The sequence below is a fragment of the Nerophis lumbriciformis genome, linkage group LG17, assembly GCF_033978685.3.
Source record: "Nerophis lumbriciformis linkage group LG17, RoL_Nlum_v2.1, whole genome shotgun sequence".
In the NCBI taxonomy this organism is placed as follows: Eukaryota; Metazoa; Chordata; class Actinopteri; order Syngnathiformes; family Syngnathidae; genus Nerophis; species Nerophis lumbriciformis.
In genome coordinates, this window is record NC_084564.2 from 38687501 (window position 1) to 38702101 (window position 14601).

At 42.9% G+C, this 14601-nt stretch overlaps 1 protein-coding gene across 4 annotated transcripts in view; it reads left to right on the plus strand.

Moving 5' to 3' along the window:
- Nucleotides 1-14601, plus strand: part of cadm1b (cell adhesion molecule 1b) — an 802412-nt gene that overhangs the window by 480035 nt on the left and 307776 nt on the right. For 3 of the 4 annotated variants that reach the window (XM_061973183.1, XM_061973185.1, XM_061973186.1), the window contains exon 2: nucleotides 4603-4623. The exons of the other annotated variant lie outside the window; for it this stretch is intronic. In XM_061973183.1, coding sequence (XP_061829167.1) covers nucleotides 4603-4623 — 21 coding nt within the window. The remainder of the gene's footprint in view (nucleotides 1-4602; nucleotides 4624-14601) is intronic. 4 annotated transcript variants of the gene reach the window in all.

The window sequence follows — 14601 nt, forward strand, 5'->3', positions numbered from 1 at the left end:
AGGTTTATTGGCGCTCTGTACTTCTCCCTACGTCCGTGTACACAGCGGCGTTTTAAAAAGTCATACATTTTACTTTTTGAAACCGATACCGATAATTTTGAAACCGATACCGATAATTTCCGATATTACATTTTAAAGCATTTATCGGCCGATAATATCGGCAGTCCGATATTATCGGACATCCCTAATAAATACGGACCCAAAGCCAGCGAAGTTGGCATGTTGTGTAATTGTAAATAAAAACAGAATTCAATGATTTGCAAATCCTTTTCAACTTATATTCAATTGAATAGACTGCAAAGACAAGATATTTAATGTTCACACTGAGTAACTTCATTTATTTTTTTGCAAATAATCATTAACTTAGAATTTAATGGCAACACATTGCAAAAAAAGTTGTCACAGGGGCATGTTCACCACTGTGTTACATGGCCTTTCCTTTTAACAACACTCAGTAAACGTTTGGGAACTGAGGAGACACATTTTTGAAGCTTCTCAGGTGGAATTCTTTCCCATTCTTGCTTGATATTGTCATGTCTGTGTAATCATGTTTTGTCTTAGTCATGTTTTGTTTAGTTATTGGACTCTTTAGTTTCTGGCTTTTCACTCCCTTGTCTTGTTTCCATGATTACCCATTAGTTTCACCTGTTCCACGTTTGGACTCATTGTGCACTCTTGTTTATCACCATAGCAACCCATTAGTTTTCACCTGTCACGTCACGCACCTGTTTCATGTTTTGAGTCACGCACCTGTTTTCGTTAATCATGTCTGTAGTATTTAAGTTCAGTGTTTTCAGTTTGTCTTTCTGGTGACATCCCCACATTTATGCTTTGCACATTTCTGACTCTTTTTTCATGTCCATCGTTCACGCTGCTCCTTTTTGTCCATGCCAAGTAAGTTTTGTTTATTATTGCCACAGTTAGTGTTTTTTTTGTTGTTCATAGTTTTTGCCTTTGTGCAAGTGTTTGGTTTCATGGTTTGTTCTCCGCCACTGTGCGCGCCTTTTGTTTACTTCCTTGTTTTGTATTTATAGTGTTTAAATAAAAATGTACCTGCATTCCCGTCTCGTTCGAGCCAACTTTCCGTTGCCTTCGAGAAAAACTAAACCCCAGGACCAAGTCATGACAGATGTACAGCTTAAGTTGTTCAACAGTCCGGGGGTCTCCGTTGTGCTATTTTAGGCTTCATAATGCGCCACACATTTTCAATGGGAGACAGGTCTGGACTGCAGGCAGGCCAGTCTAGTACCCGCACTCTTTTACTATGAAGCCACGTTGATGTAACACGTGGCTTGGCATTTTCTTACTGAAATAAGCAGGGGCGTCCATGATAACGATGGCAACATATGTTTGTCCAAAACCTGTATGTACCTTTCCGCATTAATGGTGCCTTCACAGATGTGTAAGTTACCCATGTCTTGGGCACTAATACACCCCCATACCATCACACATGCTGGCTTTTACACTTTGCGCCTATAACAATCCGGATGGTTCTTTTCCTCTTTGAAACGACGTCCACAGTTTCCAAAAACAATTTGAAATGTGGACTCGTCAGACCACGGAACACTTTTCCACTTTGTATCAGTCCATCTTAGATGAGCTCAGGCCCAGCGAATTCGGCGGCGTTTCTGGGTGTTGTTGATAAATGGCTTTCACTTTGCATAGTTTTAACTTGCCCTGACAGATGTAGCGACCAACTGTAGTTACTGACAGTGGTTTTCTGAAGTGTTCCTGAGCCCATGTGGTGATATCCTTTACACATTGATGTCGCTTTTTGATACAGTCTGTTATACAGCATTATTCACATGTGAATGATATAAATACAGTCTATTATACAGCATTATTCACATGTGAATAATATAAATACAGTCTATTTTACAGCATTATTCACATGTGAATAATATAAATACAGTCTATTATACAGCATTATTCACATGTGAATAATATAAATACAGTCTATTATACAGCATTATTCACATGTGAATAATATAAATACAGTCTATTTTACAGCATTATTCACATGTGAATAATATAAATACAGTCTATTATACAGCATTATTCACATGTGCATAATATAAATACAGTCTATTATACAGCATTATTCACATGTGAATAATATAAATACAGTCTATTATACAGCATTATTCACATGTGAATAATATAAATACAGTCTATTATACAGCATTATTCACATGTGCATAATATAAATACAGTCTATTATACAGCATTATTCACATGTGAATAATATAAATCCAGTCTATTATACAGCATTATTCACATGTGCATAATATAAATACAGTCTGATGTGCCGTGTTGTAACTGCATGCTTGTTCGAAATAAACTAATACCAATACCATCAAACAGGGGGAGGGAAAATACAAGTCCTATTGCTACCATTTGCTACCATTATGGCCTCCAATCTCCAAAGAATCCCGTCCCTTACGTGGGACACAGCTAATGATCTCATGCTGAAGTGTCCTGGACGCTCTGTTGTGTGGAATAAACACTTAATAAGGACAAAGTTTTGATTGACACTGGAACATTTGTCAAATAGTCTCCTGGACGGCATCCGGTCAGATGAGTTTCCCCCTCTGCCATCGTCTGTGATTTGTCAGTCCCGACCGACTCTTGGTCCGCTCCCCCCGGGGGGAATTTGCTGACACGCTGGAAATGCGCAAAGACGTGTAACAAGGCCATGTGTCATACCTTGCACCCTTATTACGCCGCCAATGACAAGCCAGACAAGCCGTCTGCTCGACGTTTGTGCCGCGCTGATGCTCTCATTGCTCACTCGTCTTTGCGGAACACACCACAACATGCGAGGGTGTGTCGACGATAGACATGAACGGTGATGGAGTGACGCCTGCACCTTGTGGTGATGCCGCACTGACCTTTACTTTTATATTCATACACTAGAAAGGGGATTCATACGGCTCCATTTGTCATGGTTTACCTGACACATGTAACGTGACAAATTAAGGGACGCGCACTAGCAACTATAGCCATCAGTTAAAGTTAAAGTACCAATTAGGGATGTCCGATAATACCGATAAATGCTTTAAAATGTAATATCGGAAATTATCGGTATCGGTTTCAAAAAGTAAAATGTATGACTTTTTAAAAGGCCGCTGTGTACACGGACGTAGGGAGAAGTACAGAGCGCCGATAAACCTTAAAGGCACTGCCTTTGCGTGCCGGCCCAATCACATAATATCTACGGCTTTTCACACACACAAGTGAATGCAATTCATACTTGGTCAACAGCCATACAGGTCACACTGAAGGTGGCCGTATAAACAACTTTAGCACTGTTACAAATATGCGCCACACTGTGAACCCACACCAAACAAGAATGACAAACACATTTCGGGAGAACATCCGCACCAAAACACAATATAAACACAACAGAACAAATACCCAGAACCCCTTGCAGCACTAACTCTTCCGGGATGCTACAATATACACCCCCCGTTACCCCCTACCCACCTCAACCTCCTCATGCTCTCTCAGGGAGAGCATGTCCCAAATTCCAAGCTGCTGTTTTGAGGCATGTTAAAAAAAAATAATGCACTTTGTGACTTCAATAATAAATATGGCAGTGCCATGTTGGCATTTTTTTCCATAACTTGAGTTGATTTATTTTTAGAAAACCTTGTTACATTGTTTAATGCATCCAGCGGGGCATCACAACAAAATTAGGCATAATAATATGTTAATTCCCCGACTGTATATATCGGTAAAAAAAAAATTGGATATGAGGGCCAGCATGGACGAATAGAACAGACAAGTCATTGTAATGTCTGCTCGCGGGAAAAACAAAAATCCTAATCTACGATTTGACTCCCTCGAATGGCCTTGACGCTCCAACAACAGGAGCAGGCTGTTCTGAAAACATATATCAGATTGTAGATGGGGTTTTTTTAACCTTCACGTTCATATTTCGCTGTTTTTGTTGCATTTTTGTTGCGTTTTGCTTGATTGTAAAATATGTGGATGGAGAGGGGGTGTGACCTTCATATGTTGTCAATATTCAGTGTTTTATCCTTCATAGTTAATATTGTAAAACCCACATTCTTTAAGTTTTTGGCATTCAATCAGACATTATTGTGAGGTTTTGTATTAGTGTTCCTAAAAAAAATAGATATACTGGCCCCTAGACGCATTTCTTTCCTCTAAATTTGGCCCCCGAGTGAAAAGAATTGCCCAGGCCTGATTTAAAGGACATAGCACTGCTGCGGGAACTTGAGAAGGAGTCCATTGTCGTGAGCAAGGTGCCAGTTTGGGTGGGCAGTGTTCCGAGTGGGTGCCTTCTTCCTCACCGCGGAGGGGCGAGGAGGTGGCTCTGTGTTCATTCCACATTAACATAACACCCAGAAGAGAAATGTGGAAATTGTGCACACCTGTGGATAATACGGGCTAAAATGTGTGTTATGATGCCGTTGATGTTTTGTTAAATGGTAGAAATGGCGTGATTAGCATATTGGAACAGTCTGTTGAAATGCATGATGAGTCATTTATATTAGCCAGGATGCAAAGTGTTTCTCTGCTTGCTCGTAAAACTTCTTCTTCTCTCCCTTTTTTTTCCCTTGCATGCTGCATCAGGAGCTGCTGAAACCGTCACAGGTACTCTTTTTTTTTTTTGCTTTTTACTCATCATGTTTTTCTCACTTTCATCTACGCTTACTGCATTAACATTGGGTGCTTTTCTCTCCTTTCCACACACCATTTCAATACAGTTACTTTTATTTCAAATTCTATGATGTTCAGAATATTGTCTGGCCCCTTTTTTTTTTTTTCCCCCCCTACAAAGTCACAAAACCATTGGGTTGTTTAATGCTTTTGTAGTTAATACTTACTGGTCCAGCTGACTGCATCCATTCCTCACAAGCAAAGACATCAATACAAATACTTAGCAGAACAAACTTTGCCTATTCGTATCTCAGATAATATGTGCACATAATTACCGGCCATGGGAACATCTAAATAAGTAAGTAACCGTTTTATATTAGTGAAAACGCTACCGGGGAATACCAGTGTCAACAGTTAAAGAGCCCGTTTGCAACTTCCTCACAGTTACATTTTTCAAAGAACACATCTGTTTTAAAACTGTCTACAGTTAGGGGAGGGATTCATATAACCTCATTCAGGCAAAACTGGACAATCATGCATTACATACTATACATTACCTTTTGCACTATATTAATTTATATTATGTGTTGTCAACTTTGTACCTTTTTTTTTAATGATTATTTTTTTATGTCATTGCCTGAAATAAATAAATAAATAAATGAAAAAAAAAGTTTTTTAAATGGGTAGATCTCGCGTAAGGGGCAGAGTGGGGGTTGTAAATTTTGCAATGCAGTCTGCTTAAAATGATAGAAAGTACCACTCTACACGGCAATTGACACTGTGGTCAAAGTTGGAATTGCCCCCCAAAATTTTTTTAAAGATATTCAACGCTCTACTGCCATTTGTTAACTAAAGTGGATAGTGGAATCGCCCCTAATTCGTCACGTTTCAGGTGTCAGGTAAACTGAGAAGAATAGGGCCATATGAATCCCCTTCCTAATTGTATATTTTTTCACAATCACTAAGTTTATCAGCCATTCCGGTCCCGGGTGTTTTCATACCAGTCGGTGTCGTTCGCTTTTCCGATGATGGTCTTTTATTGGAAACTTTTACTCGACCATTTACGGATTATAGTATTTTTTGTTTGTTTATTATGAATAATAATAAATGAGTTTATTATGAATTTGCACTAAATTAGTTTGCTTGCAATTTCGTTGTACAATTTTTGATTGATTGATTGATTGATAGTTACGGGAGGGATTCATACAACCCCATTCTTGGGTGGATCTCGCGTAAGGGGCAGAGTGGGGCTTGATCGTTTTGCAATGCAGTCTGCTTAAAATGATAGAAAGTGCCACTCTACACGGCAATTGACGCTGTGGTCAAAGTTGGAATTGCCAAAAAAATACATTTTAAGATATTCATCACCCTACTGCCATCTGGTGGCTAAAGTGGGTAGTGGAACCGCCCCTATTTCGTCACGTTTCAGGTCTCAGGTAAACTGAGCCATTGACGGATTATAATATTTTTTGTTTGTTTGTTATGTATAATAATAAATTAGATTATTATGAATTTGCACTAAATTAGTTTGCCTGCAGTTTCGTTGTACAATTTTTGATTGATTGATTGATAGTTAGGGGAGGGATTCATACAACCCCATTCTTGGGTAGATCTCGCGTAAGGGGCAGAGTGGGGGTTGTTCATTTTGCAATGCAGTCTGCTTAAAATGATAGAAAGTACCACTCTACACGGCAATTGACACTGTGGTCAAAGTTGGAATTGCCCCCCAAATTTTGTTTTAAGATATTCAACACTCTACTGCCATTTGTTAACTAAAGTGGATAGTGGAATCGCCCCTAATTCGTCACGTTTCAGGTGTCAGGTAAACTGAGAAGAATAGGGCCATATGAATCCCCTTCCTAATTGTATATTTTTTCACAATCACTAAGTTTATCAGCCATTCCGGTCCCGGGTGTTTTCATACCAGTCGGTGTCGTTCACTTTTCCGATGATGGTCTTTTATTGGAAACTTTTACTCGACCATTTACGGATTATAGTATTTTTTGTTTGTTTATTATGAATAATAATAAATTAGTTTATTATGAATTTGCACTAAATTAGTTTGCTTGCAATTTCGTTGTACAATTTTTGATTGATTGATTGATTGATAGTTACGGGAGGGATTCATACAACCCCATTCTTGGGTGGATCTCGCGTAAGGGGCAGAGTGGGGCTTGATCGTTTTGCAATGCAGTCTCCTTAAAATGATAGAAAGTGCCACTCTACACGGCAATTGACGCTGTGGTCAAAGTTGGAATTGCCAAAAAAATACATTTTAAGATATTCATCACCCTACTGCCATCTGGTGGCTAAAGTGGGTAGTGGAACCGCCCCTAATTTGTCACGTTTCAGGTGTCAGGTAAACTGAGCCATTGACGGAGTATAATATTTTAATAAATTAGTTTATTATGAATTTGCACTAAATTAGTTTGCTTGCAGTTTCGTTGTACAATTTTTGATTGATTGATTGATAGTTAGGGGAGGGATTCATACAACCCCATTCTTGGGTAGATCTCGCGTAAGGGGCAGAGTGGGGTTTATTTATTTTGCAATGCAGTCTGCTTGAAATGATGGAAAGTGCCACTCTACACGGCAATTGATGCTGTGGTCAAAGTTGGAATTGCCCCCCAATTTTTTTTTTTAAGATTTTCAACACTCTACTGCCATCTGGTGGCTAAAGTGGATAGTGGAATCGCCCCTAATTCATCACGTTTCAGGTGTCAGGTAAACTGAGAAGAATATGGCCATATGAATCCCCTTCCTAATTGTATATTTTTTCACAATTACTAAGTTTATCAGCCATTCCAGTTCCGGGTGTTTTCATACCAGTCGGTGTCGTTCGCTTTTCCGATGATGGTCTTTTATTGGAAACTTTTACTCGACCATCGACGGATTATAGTAGGGTTTTTTTTGTTTATTATGAATAATAATAAATGAGTTTACTATGAATTTGCACTAAATTAGTTTGCTTGCAATTTCGTTGTACAATGACAATAAAGATAGAGTTCAAACCCCGGCCGAGTCATACCAAAGACTATAAAAATGAGACCCAGTACCTCCCTGCTTGGTACTCAGCATCAAGGGTTGGAATTGGGGGTTAAATCACCAAAAATGATTCCCAGGCGCGGCCACCTCTGCTGCTCCCCTCACCTCCCAGGGGGTGGAACAAGGGGATGGGTCAAATGCAGAGGACAAATTTCACCACACCTAGTGTCAGGTTCAAACACTGATGACATGTATTAAACAGACAAAGAAGCAAGGAATTAAACAGAGACAGAGTTCAATTTAGCTCAATTGAGGAGAAACGTCTGGGCTGTACTCTTTGCACAGTCTTCCACCACGCTCTGACGAAAGATTGTACGCCTCCTCTTTCCCTGATTACATGGCAACAGCTGTTTCTAAAGGGAAGGGGGTCGTAAACAGCCGTCGCCTTTGGTTACAAAACAGTTCAAAGAAAAGGTGCTTCATCTCCGCTTCGTAGATCTCGGGTCAAGACAAAATCTTACCGTGGATTACAATACATCAAAGAAGCCGACACCTTCATGTCACTTCCCATCATACACAGTGGAGTTTTACAAGCCTTTTGATTGGTAAGATCAAAGACAGCTTTTTTGTCTGCTCGCCGGGAACTCATTGAAACACAAAGTTTTGTGATAACTTAGATACAATTATTCTGACACATAGTGTGTGTGTGTGACAGTGACGTGCAGTCACTAGAGGCAGGTGAGGCGGGGCCTCACCTGCCTCATGGAAAGTAAAAAAATGTAAAAAGAAAAAAAAAAAATTAAATTGTTATATGGATCCAGTGATTATACTATAAAGTTATTTTCCATTTAACTTCACCAGTTTTAGATTATTTTTATTCAAAATCGCTGAATTTTCACATTTGCCGTTCAAATACTGAGAAGAGACGGTGCGGTGATCAGCAGCCAGTTGAGGCACGTCACTCAGTGCCTCAACATGGATTGCGGACTCGGCTAACTGCTGGCCTGCTGTGCAGTGAGACTGTATTGCTATATGAACTATATTATACATGTCCATAGTTTAGTTAGCTGAGGTATATAATGTACAGTGTATTTTGTCAACAACTGTATGTGTGTAACGTATTTCTTGTGCTGAGCGATCATAAAACGGCTGCAAAAGAGGCACTGGCTGAGGCTCCAGTAGCCCCGCCTCCGGCACCCCCGCCGTAGAATTGTTATATCAACTAAAGCCCACACTTAAACTTTCCACGTGCAAGATTGAATCTATTTAAAAAAGTTATTTCATAAGAAGCCAAAAAGTGCAAAAACAATCATGTTCGTGTTGGAGGAGTTGTGAATGACTGCAGGGCCACAACATTAGGTACACCTGCAGACTGCAGGTGTATCTAATTCACAACTCCTCCAACACGAACATTATTGTTTTTTGCACTTTTTGGCTTCTTATTAAATAACTTTTGTAACCTATTTTCATGGGCTTTCCTCTTTGTGATGTTAAGTACCTGTTATGCGCTGTTATACAGTATATGCCTTGAGCTCTTATTTTGAAGGCGCTAAGAGCGGAAGTGATGACATGGGGTGGAGCGGAAGTTTTTGAAAGAAGGTAAATAAAGTGGTCCTCGTGTAAACCGGAGCCTCCGTGTTTGTTATTTTGTAGTTTCATACAGTATAGGCGACATTTATAAACCCTCGGTTACACTTTTTTAAGTAGATTCAATCTTGCACGTGGAAAGTTTAAGGGAGGGCTTTAGTTGCGGCGCATGGACTTAATTTCTAAGTAAAGGTAAGACCATAATAACGGTTTTTTTATTAAATGTGCTTTTTTGTGTGCTACAGTTTGCATGTGTAAAGTTAAAGTTAAGTTAAAGTAGCAATGATTGTCACACACACACTAGGTGTGGTGAAATTTGTCCTCTGTATTTGACCCATCCCCTTGTTCACCCCCTGGGAGGTGAGGGGAGCAGTGGGCAGCAGCGGCGCCGCGCCCGGGAATCATTTTTGGTGATTTAACCCCCAATTCCAAGCCTTGATGCTGAGTGCCAAGCAGGGAAGAATGCTGGTATGAGCTTTTAAACATAACCCGTTAACTGCTGCCAATCAAATGGTGAATAAGATACTCTTTAGGGTTCATATGTTTGTAAATCTGACTGTGATGAAGTCAGTGCCTCACCAGCCATCGACCTCACCGCACGTCACTGGTGTGTGACAATCATTGGTACTTTAACTTTAACGTGAACAACAAAAGGTGCCCAGGTTCAAGTCCACAGCAAAAACTGATATCCAAGCATGTCTAGTCTGGAAGGTGTACTTTTTTTTTTTTATGTTGCTTTAAGTTCAAGGACTTTTCCACCGAACATTCTGAGGTAGTATTACGAATCAGAGTTTGCTCCTTTACCTGAACTTATAATTAAAGCCTCTGAAAAACTTCCAAGGCTTTCCACACACTCCTTTCATGCCTTTTTCATCACAGTGCCAGCCCACTAAGTGGGATCAAATCAACTTCTCGTCGAGTGTGGTTCTGATCATGCTTTTTAATAGTAGGCTTTCTCTCGGGTTGAGCAGCCCTGCCATCTTTTTGTCTTTACCCAATCATTAAACACGGTGCACGCGCGATGTCCTGTCGGGGGGGGGGGAAAGTAACACTTTTGAAACCTTCCCCAGGAAACGTAGCCCGTTCTAATTAAAACCCCAAACACTCGATGGTCGTTGCCTGTGAATATCTCTAACAAGAGCTTCACGGTGACGATCAGCGTCTAATGACTGAGCGCGATGGAGGAGGAAAAAAGGCAGCCTCTGAGACCTAACGTTTATTGTTAATGATGTCTGTGGCGCTGCTTGTTTCTGGAGAGGTTGCAAAATGCACGCTGGATGTCCTGCTTTTGATGTTCCAAAAAAAAAAAAAATCTGTATCAAAGCGAGAGCCAACTTCTTTTTGTAAGGTGCTTGAACCTCAGATGTAAGTCCGAGTTCCCTCGACTTCTACTCAAATTGGTCAACTTCAGATCAGATAGGTCTGTATTGTCATTGCACAAGTACAAACCCCGTTGCCATATGAGTTGGGAAATTGTGTTAGATGTAAATATAAACGGAATATTTGCAAATCCTTTTCAACCCATATTCAGTTGAATATGCTACAAAGACAACATATTTGATGTTCAAACTGATATCCATCCATCCATCCATCTTCTTCCGCTTATCCGAGGTCGGGTCGCGGGGGCAGCAGCCTAAGCAGGGAAGCCCAGACTTCCCTCTCCCCAGCCACTTCGTCCAGCTCTTCCTGTGGGACCCCGAGGCGTTCCCAGGCCAGCCGGGAGACATAGTCTTCCCAACGTGTCCTGGGTCTTCCCCGCGGCCTCCTACCGGTCGGACGTGCCCTAAACACCTCCCTAGGGAGGCGTTCGGGTTCCTGACCAGATGCCCGAACCACCTCATCTGGTTCCTCTCGATGTGGAGGAGCAGCGGCTTTACTTTGAGCTCCTCCCGGATGGCAGAGCTTCTCACCCTATCTCTAAGGGAGAGCCCCGCCACCCGGCGGAGGAAACTCATTTCGGCCGCTTGTACCCGTGATCTTGTCCTTTCGGTCATAACCCAAAGCTCATGACCATAGGTGAGGATGGGAACGTAGATCGACCGGTAAATTGAGAGCTTTGCCTTCCGGCTCAGCTCCTTCTTCACCACAACGGACCGATACAGCGTCCGCATTACTGAAGACGCCGCACCGATCCGCCTGTCGATCTCACGATCCACTCCTCCCCCACTCATGAACAAGACTCCGAGGTACTTGAACTCCTCCACTTGGGGCAAGATCTCCTCCCCAACCCGGAGACGGCACTCCACCCTTTTCCGGGCGAGAACCATGGACTCGGACTTGTAGGTGCTGATTCTCATCCCAGTCGCTTCACACTCAGCTGCGAACCGATCCAGTGAGAGCTGAAGATCCTGGCCAGATGAAGCCATCAGGACCACATCATCTGCAAAAAGCAGAGACCTAATCCTGCAGCCACCAAACCGGATCCCCTCAACGCCTTGACTGCGCCTAGCAATTCTGTCCATAAAAGTTATGAACAGAATCGGTGACAAAGGGCAGCCTTGGCGGAGTCCAACCCTCACTGGAAACGTGTCCGACCTACTACCGGCAATGCGGACCAAGCTCTGGCACTGATCATACAGGGAGCGGACTGCCACAATCAGACAGTCCGATACCCCGTACTCTCTGAGCACTCCCCACAGAACTTCCCGAGGGACACGGTCGAATGCCTTCTCCAAGTCCACAAAACACATGTAGACTGGTTGGGCAAACTCCCATGCACCCTCAAGGACCCTGCCGAGTGTTCAAACTGATAAACATTTTTTTTTTTTTTTGCAAATAATCATTAACTTTAGAATTTGATGCCAGCAACACGTGACAAAGAAGTTGGGAAAGGTGGCAATAAATACTGATAAAGTTGAGGAATGCTCATCAAACACTTATTTGGAACATCCCACAGGTGTGCAGGCTAATTGGGAACAGGTGGGTGCCATGATTGGGTATAAAAAAAACCAAAAATGCTCAGTCTTTCACAAGAAAGGATGGGGCGAGGTACACCCCTTTGTCCACAACTGCGTGAGCAAATAGTCAAACAGTTTAAGAACAACGTTTCTCAAAGTGCAATTGCAAGAAATTTAGGGATTTCAACATCTACGGTCCATAATATCATCAAAAGGTTCAGAGAATCTGGAGAAATCACTCCACGTAAGAATGACCGTGACCTTCGATCCCTCAGACGGCACTGTATCAAAAACAGACATCAATCTCTAAAGGATATCACCACATGGGCTCAGGAACACTTCAGAAAACCACTGTCACTAAATACAGTTGGTCGCTACATCTGTAAGTGCAAGCTAAAGCTCTACTATGCAAAGCGAAAGCCATTTATCAACAACACCCAGAAACGCCACCGGCTTCTCTGGGCCCGAGATCATCTAAGATGGACTCATGCAAAGCGGAAAAGTGTTCTGTGGTCTGACGAGTCCACATTTCAAATTATTTTTTCGAAATATTCGACATTGTGTCATCCGGACCAAAGGGGAAGCGAACCATCCAGACTGTTATCGACGGAAAGTTCAAAAGCAAGCATGTGTGATGGTATGGGGGTGTATTAGTGCCCAAGGCATGGGTAACTTACACATCTGTGAAGGCACCATTAATGCTGAAAGGTACATACAAGTTTTGGAACAACATATGCTGCCATCCAAGCGCCGTCTTTTTCATGGATGCCCCTGCTTATTTCAGCAAGACAATGCCAAGCCACATTCAGCACGTGTTACAACAGCGTGGCTTCGTAAAAAAAAAAGAGTGCGGGTACTTTCCTGGCCCGCCTGCAGTCCAGACCTGTCTCCCATCGAAAATGTGCGGCGCATTAAGAAGCGTAAAATACGACAGCGGAGACCCAATAATGACATTTTTTGTGGTCCCCTTTATCTAGGAAAGTACCGAAAAGTACCGAAATACTTTTGGTACCGGTACCAAATTATTAGTACAACACTACTACCATACTTGCCAACCTCGAGACCTCCGAATTCGGGAGATGGGGGACGGGGGGTGTTTGTATTGTAGTGTCCCGGAAGAGTTAGTGCTGCAAGGGGTTCTGGGTGTTTGTTCTGTTGTGTTTATATTGCGTTTCGGTGCGGATGTTCTCCCGAAATGTGTTTGTCATTCTTGTTTGGTGTGGGTTCACAGTGTGGCGCATATTTGTAACAGTGTTAAAGTTGTTTATACGGCCACCCTCAGTGTGACCTGTATGGCTCTTGACCAAGTATGATTTGCATTCACTTGTGTGTGTGTAGAAGTCGCATATATAATGTGACTGGGCCGGCACGCTGTTTGTATGGAGGAAAAGCGGACTTGACGACAGGTTGTAGAGGGAGCTAAAGGCAGTGCCTTTAAGGCACGCCTCCAGTATTGTTGTCCGGGTGGAAATCGGGAGAAATTTGGGAGAATGGTTGCCTCTGGAGATTTTCGGGAGGGGCACTGAAATTCGGGAAAATCGGGAGCGTTGGCAAGTATGACTACTACACACACACACCGAGCGCCCACTGGCAGAGAAGTAGATCATCAACTATACCAGGGGTCGGCAACCCGCGGCTCCGGAGCCGCATGCGGCTCTTTGATCACTCTGATGCGGCTCAGCAGCTTACTTGCTGAACCCCCCAATTTTCCCGTGAGACTTCCGAATTTCAGTGCCTCTCGCAGAAAACTCCCGGGATTAATATTCTCCGATTTTCACCCTTACGGCTATAATTAGGGCGTGCCATGATGGTACAACATTTGGCGCCCTCTACAATCTGTATTAACAGCGTGCCAGCCTAACACTTGTTATACAATATACATCTTCTGCTTGCACACGTACGTGACAGCAAGGCATACTTGGTCAACAGCCACACAGGTTACACTGACGGTGACCATATAAAACAACTTTAACACTCTTACTAATAATGCGCCACACTTTGAATCAAAACCAAACAAGAATGACAAACACATGTCGGGAGAACATCTGCACCTTAACACAACATAAACACAACAGAACAAACACCCAGAATCCCATGCAGCCCTGACTCTTCCGGGCTACATTATACACCCCTGCTACCACCAAACCCCGCCCCCACCCCAAGCCTGCTCCCTCACACATCAACCCCAGAAAAGGTGTTGGTTGATATAGACAGCAGGACGGTGGCCATGGAAGTCGGAACCCGCTAAGGAGTGTGTAACAACCCACCTGCCGAATCAACTAGCCCTGAAAATGGATGGCGCTGGAGCGTCGGGCCCATACCCGGCCGTCGCCGGCAGCGAGAGCCGCGAGGGCTAGGCCGCGACGAGTAGGATGGCCGCCGCGGTGCGCGCTGAAGCCTCGGGCGCGAGCCCGGGTGGAGCCGCCGCGGGTGCGAGGGACATCGCACCTCCACGCGGCTCCCAGATGATTGCGCACTGGTGTGCGTCTGGGCCGTGACAGCG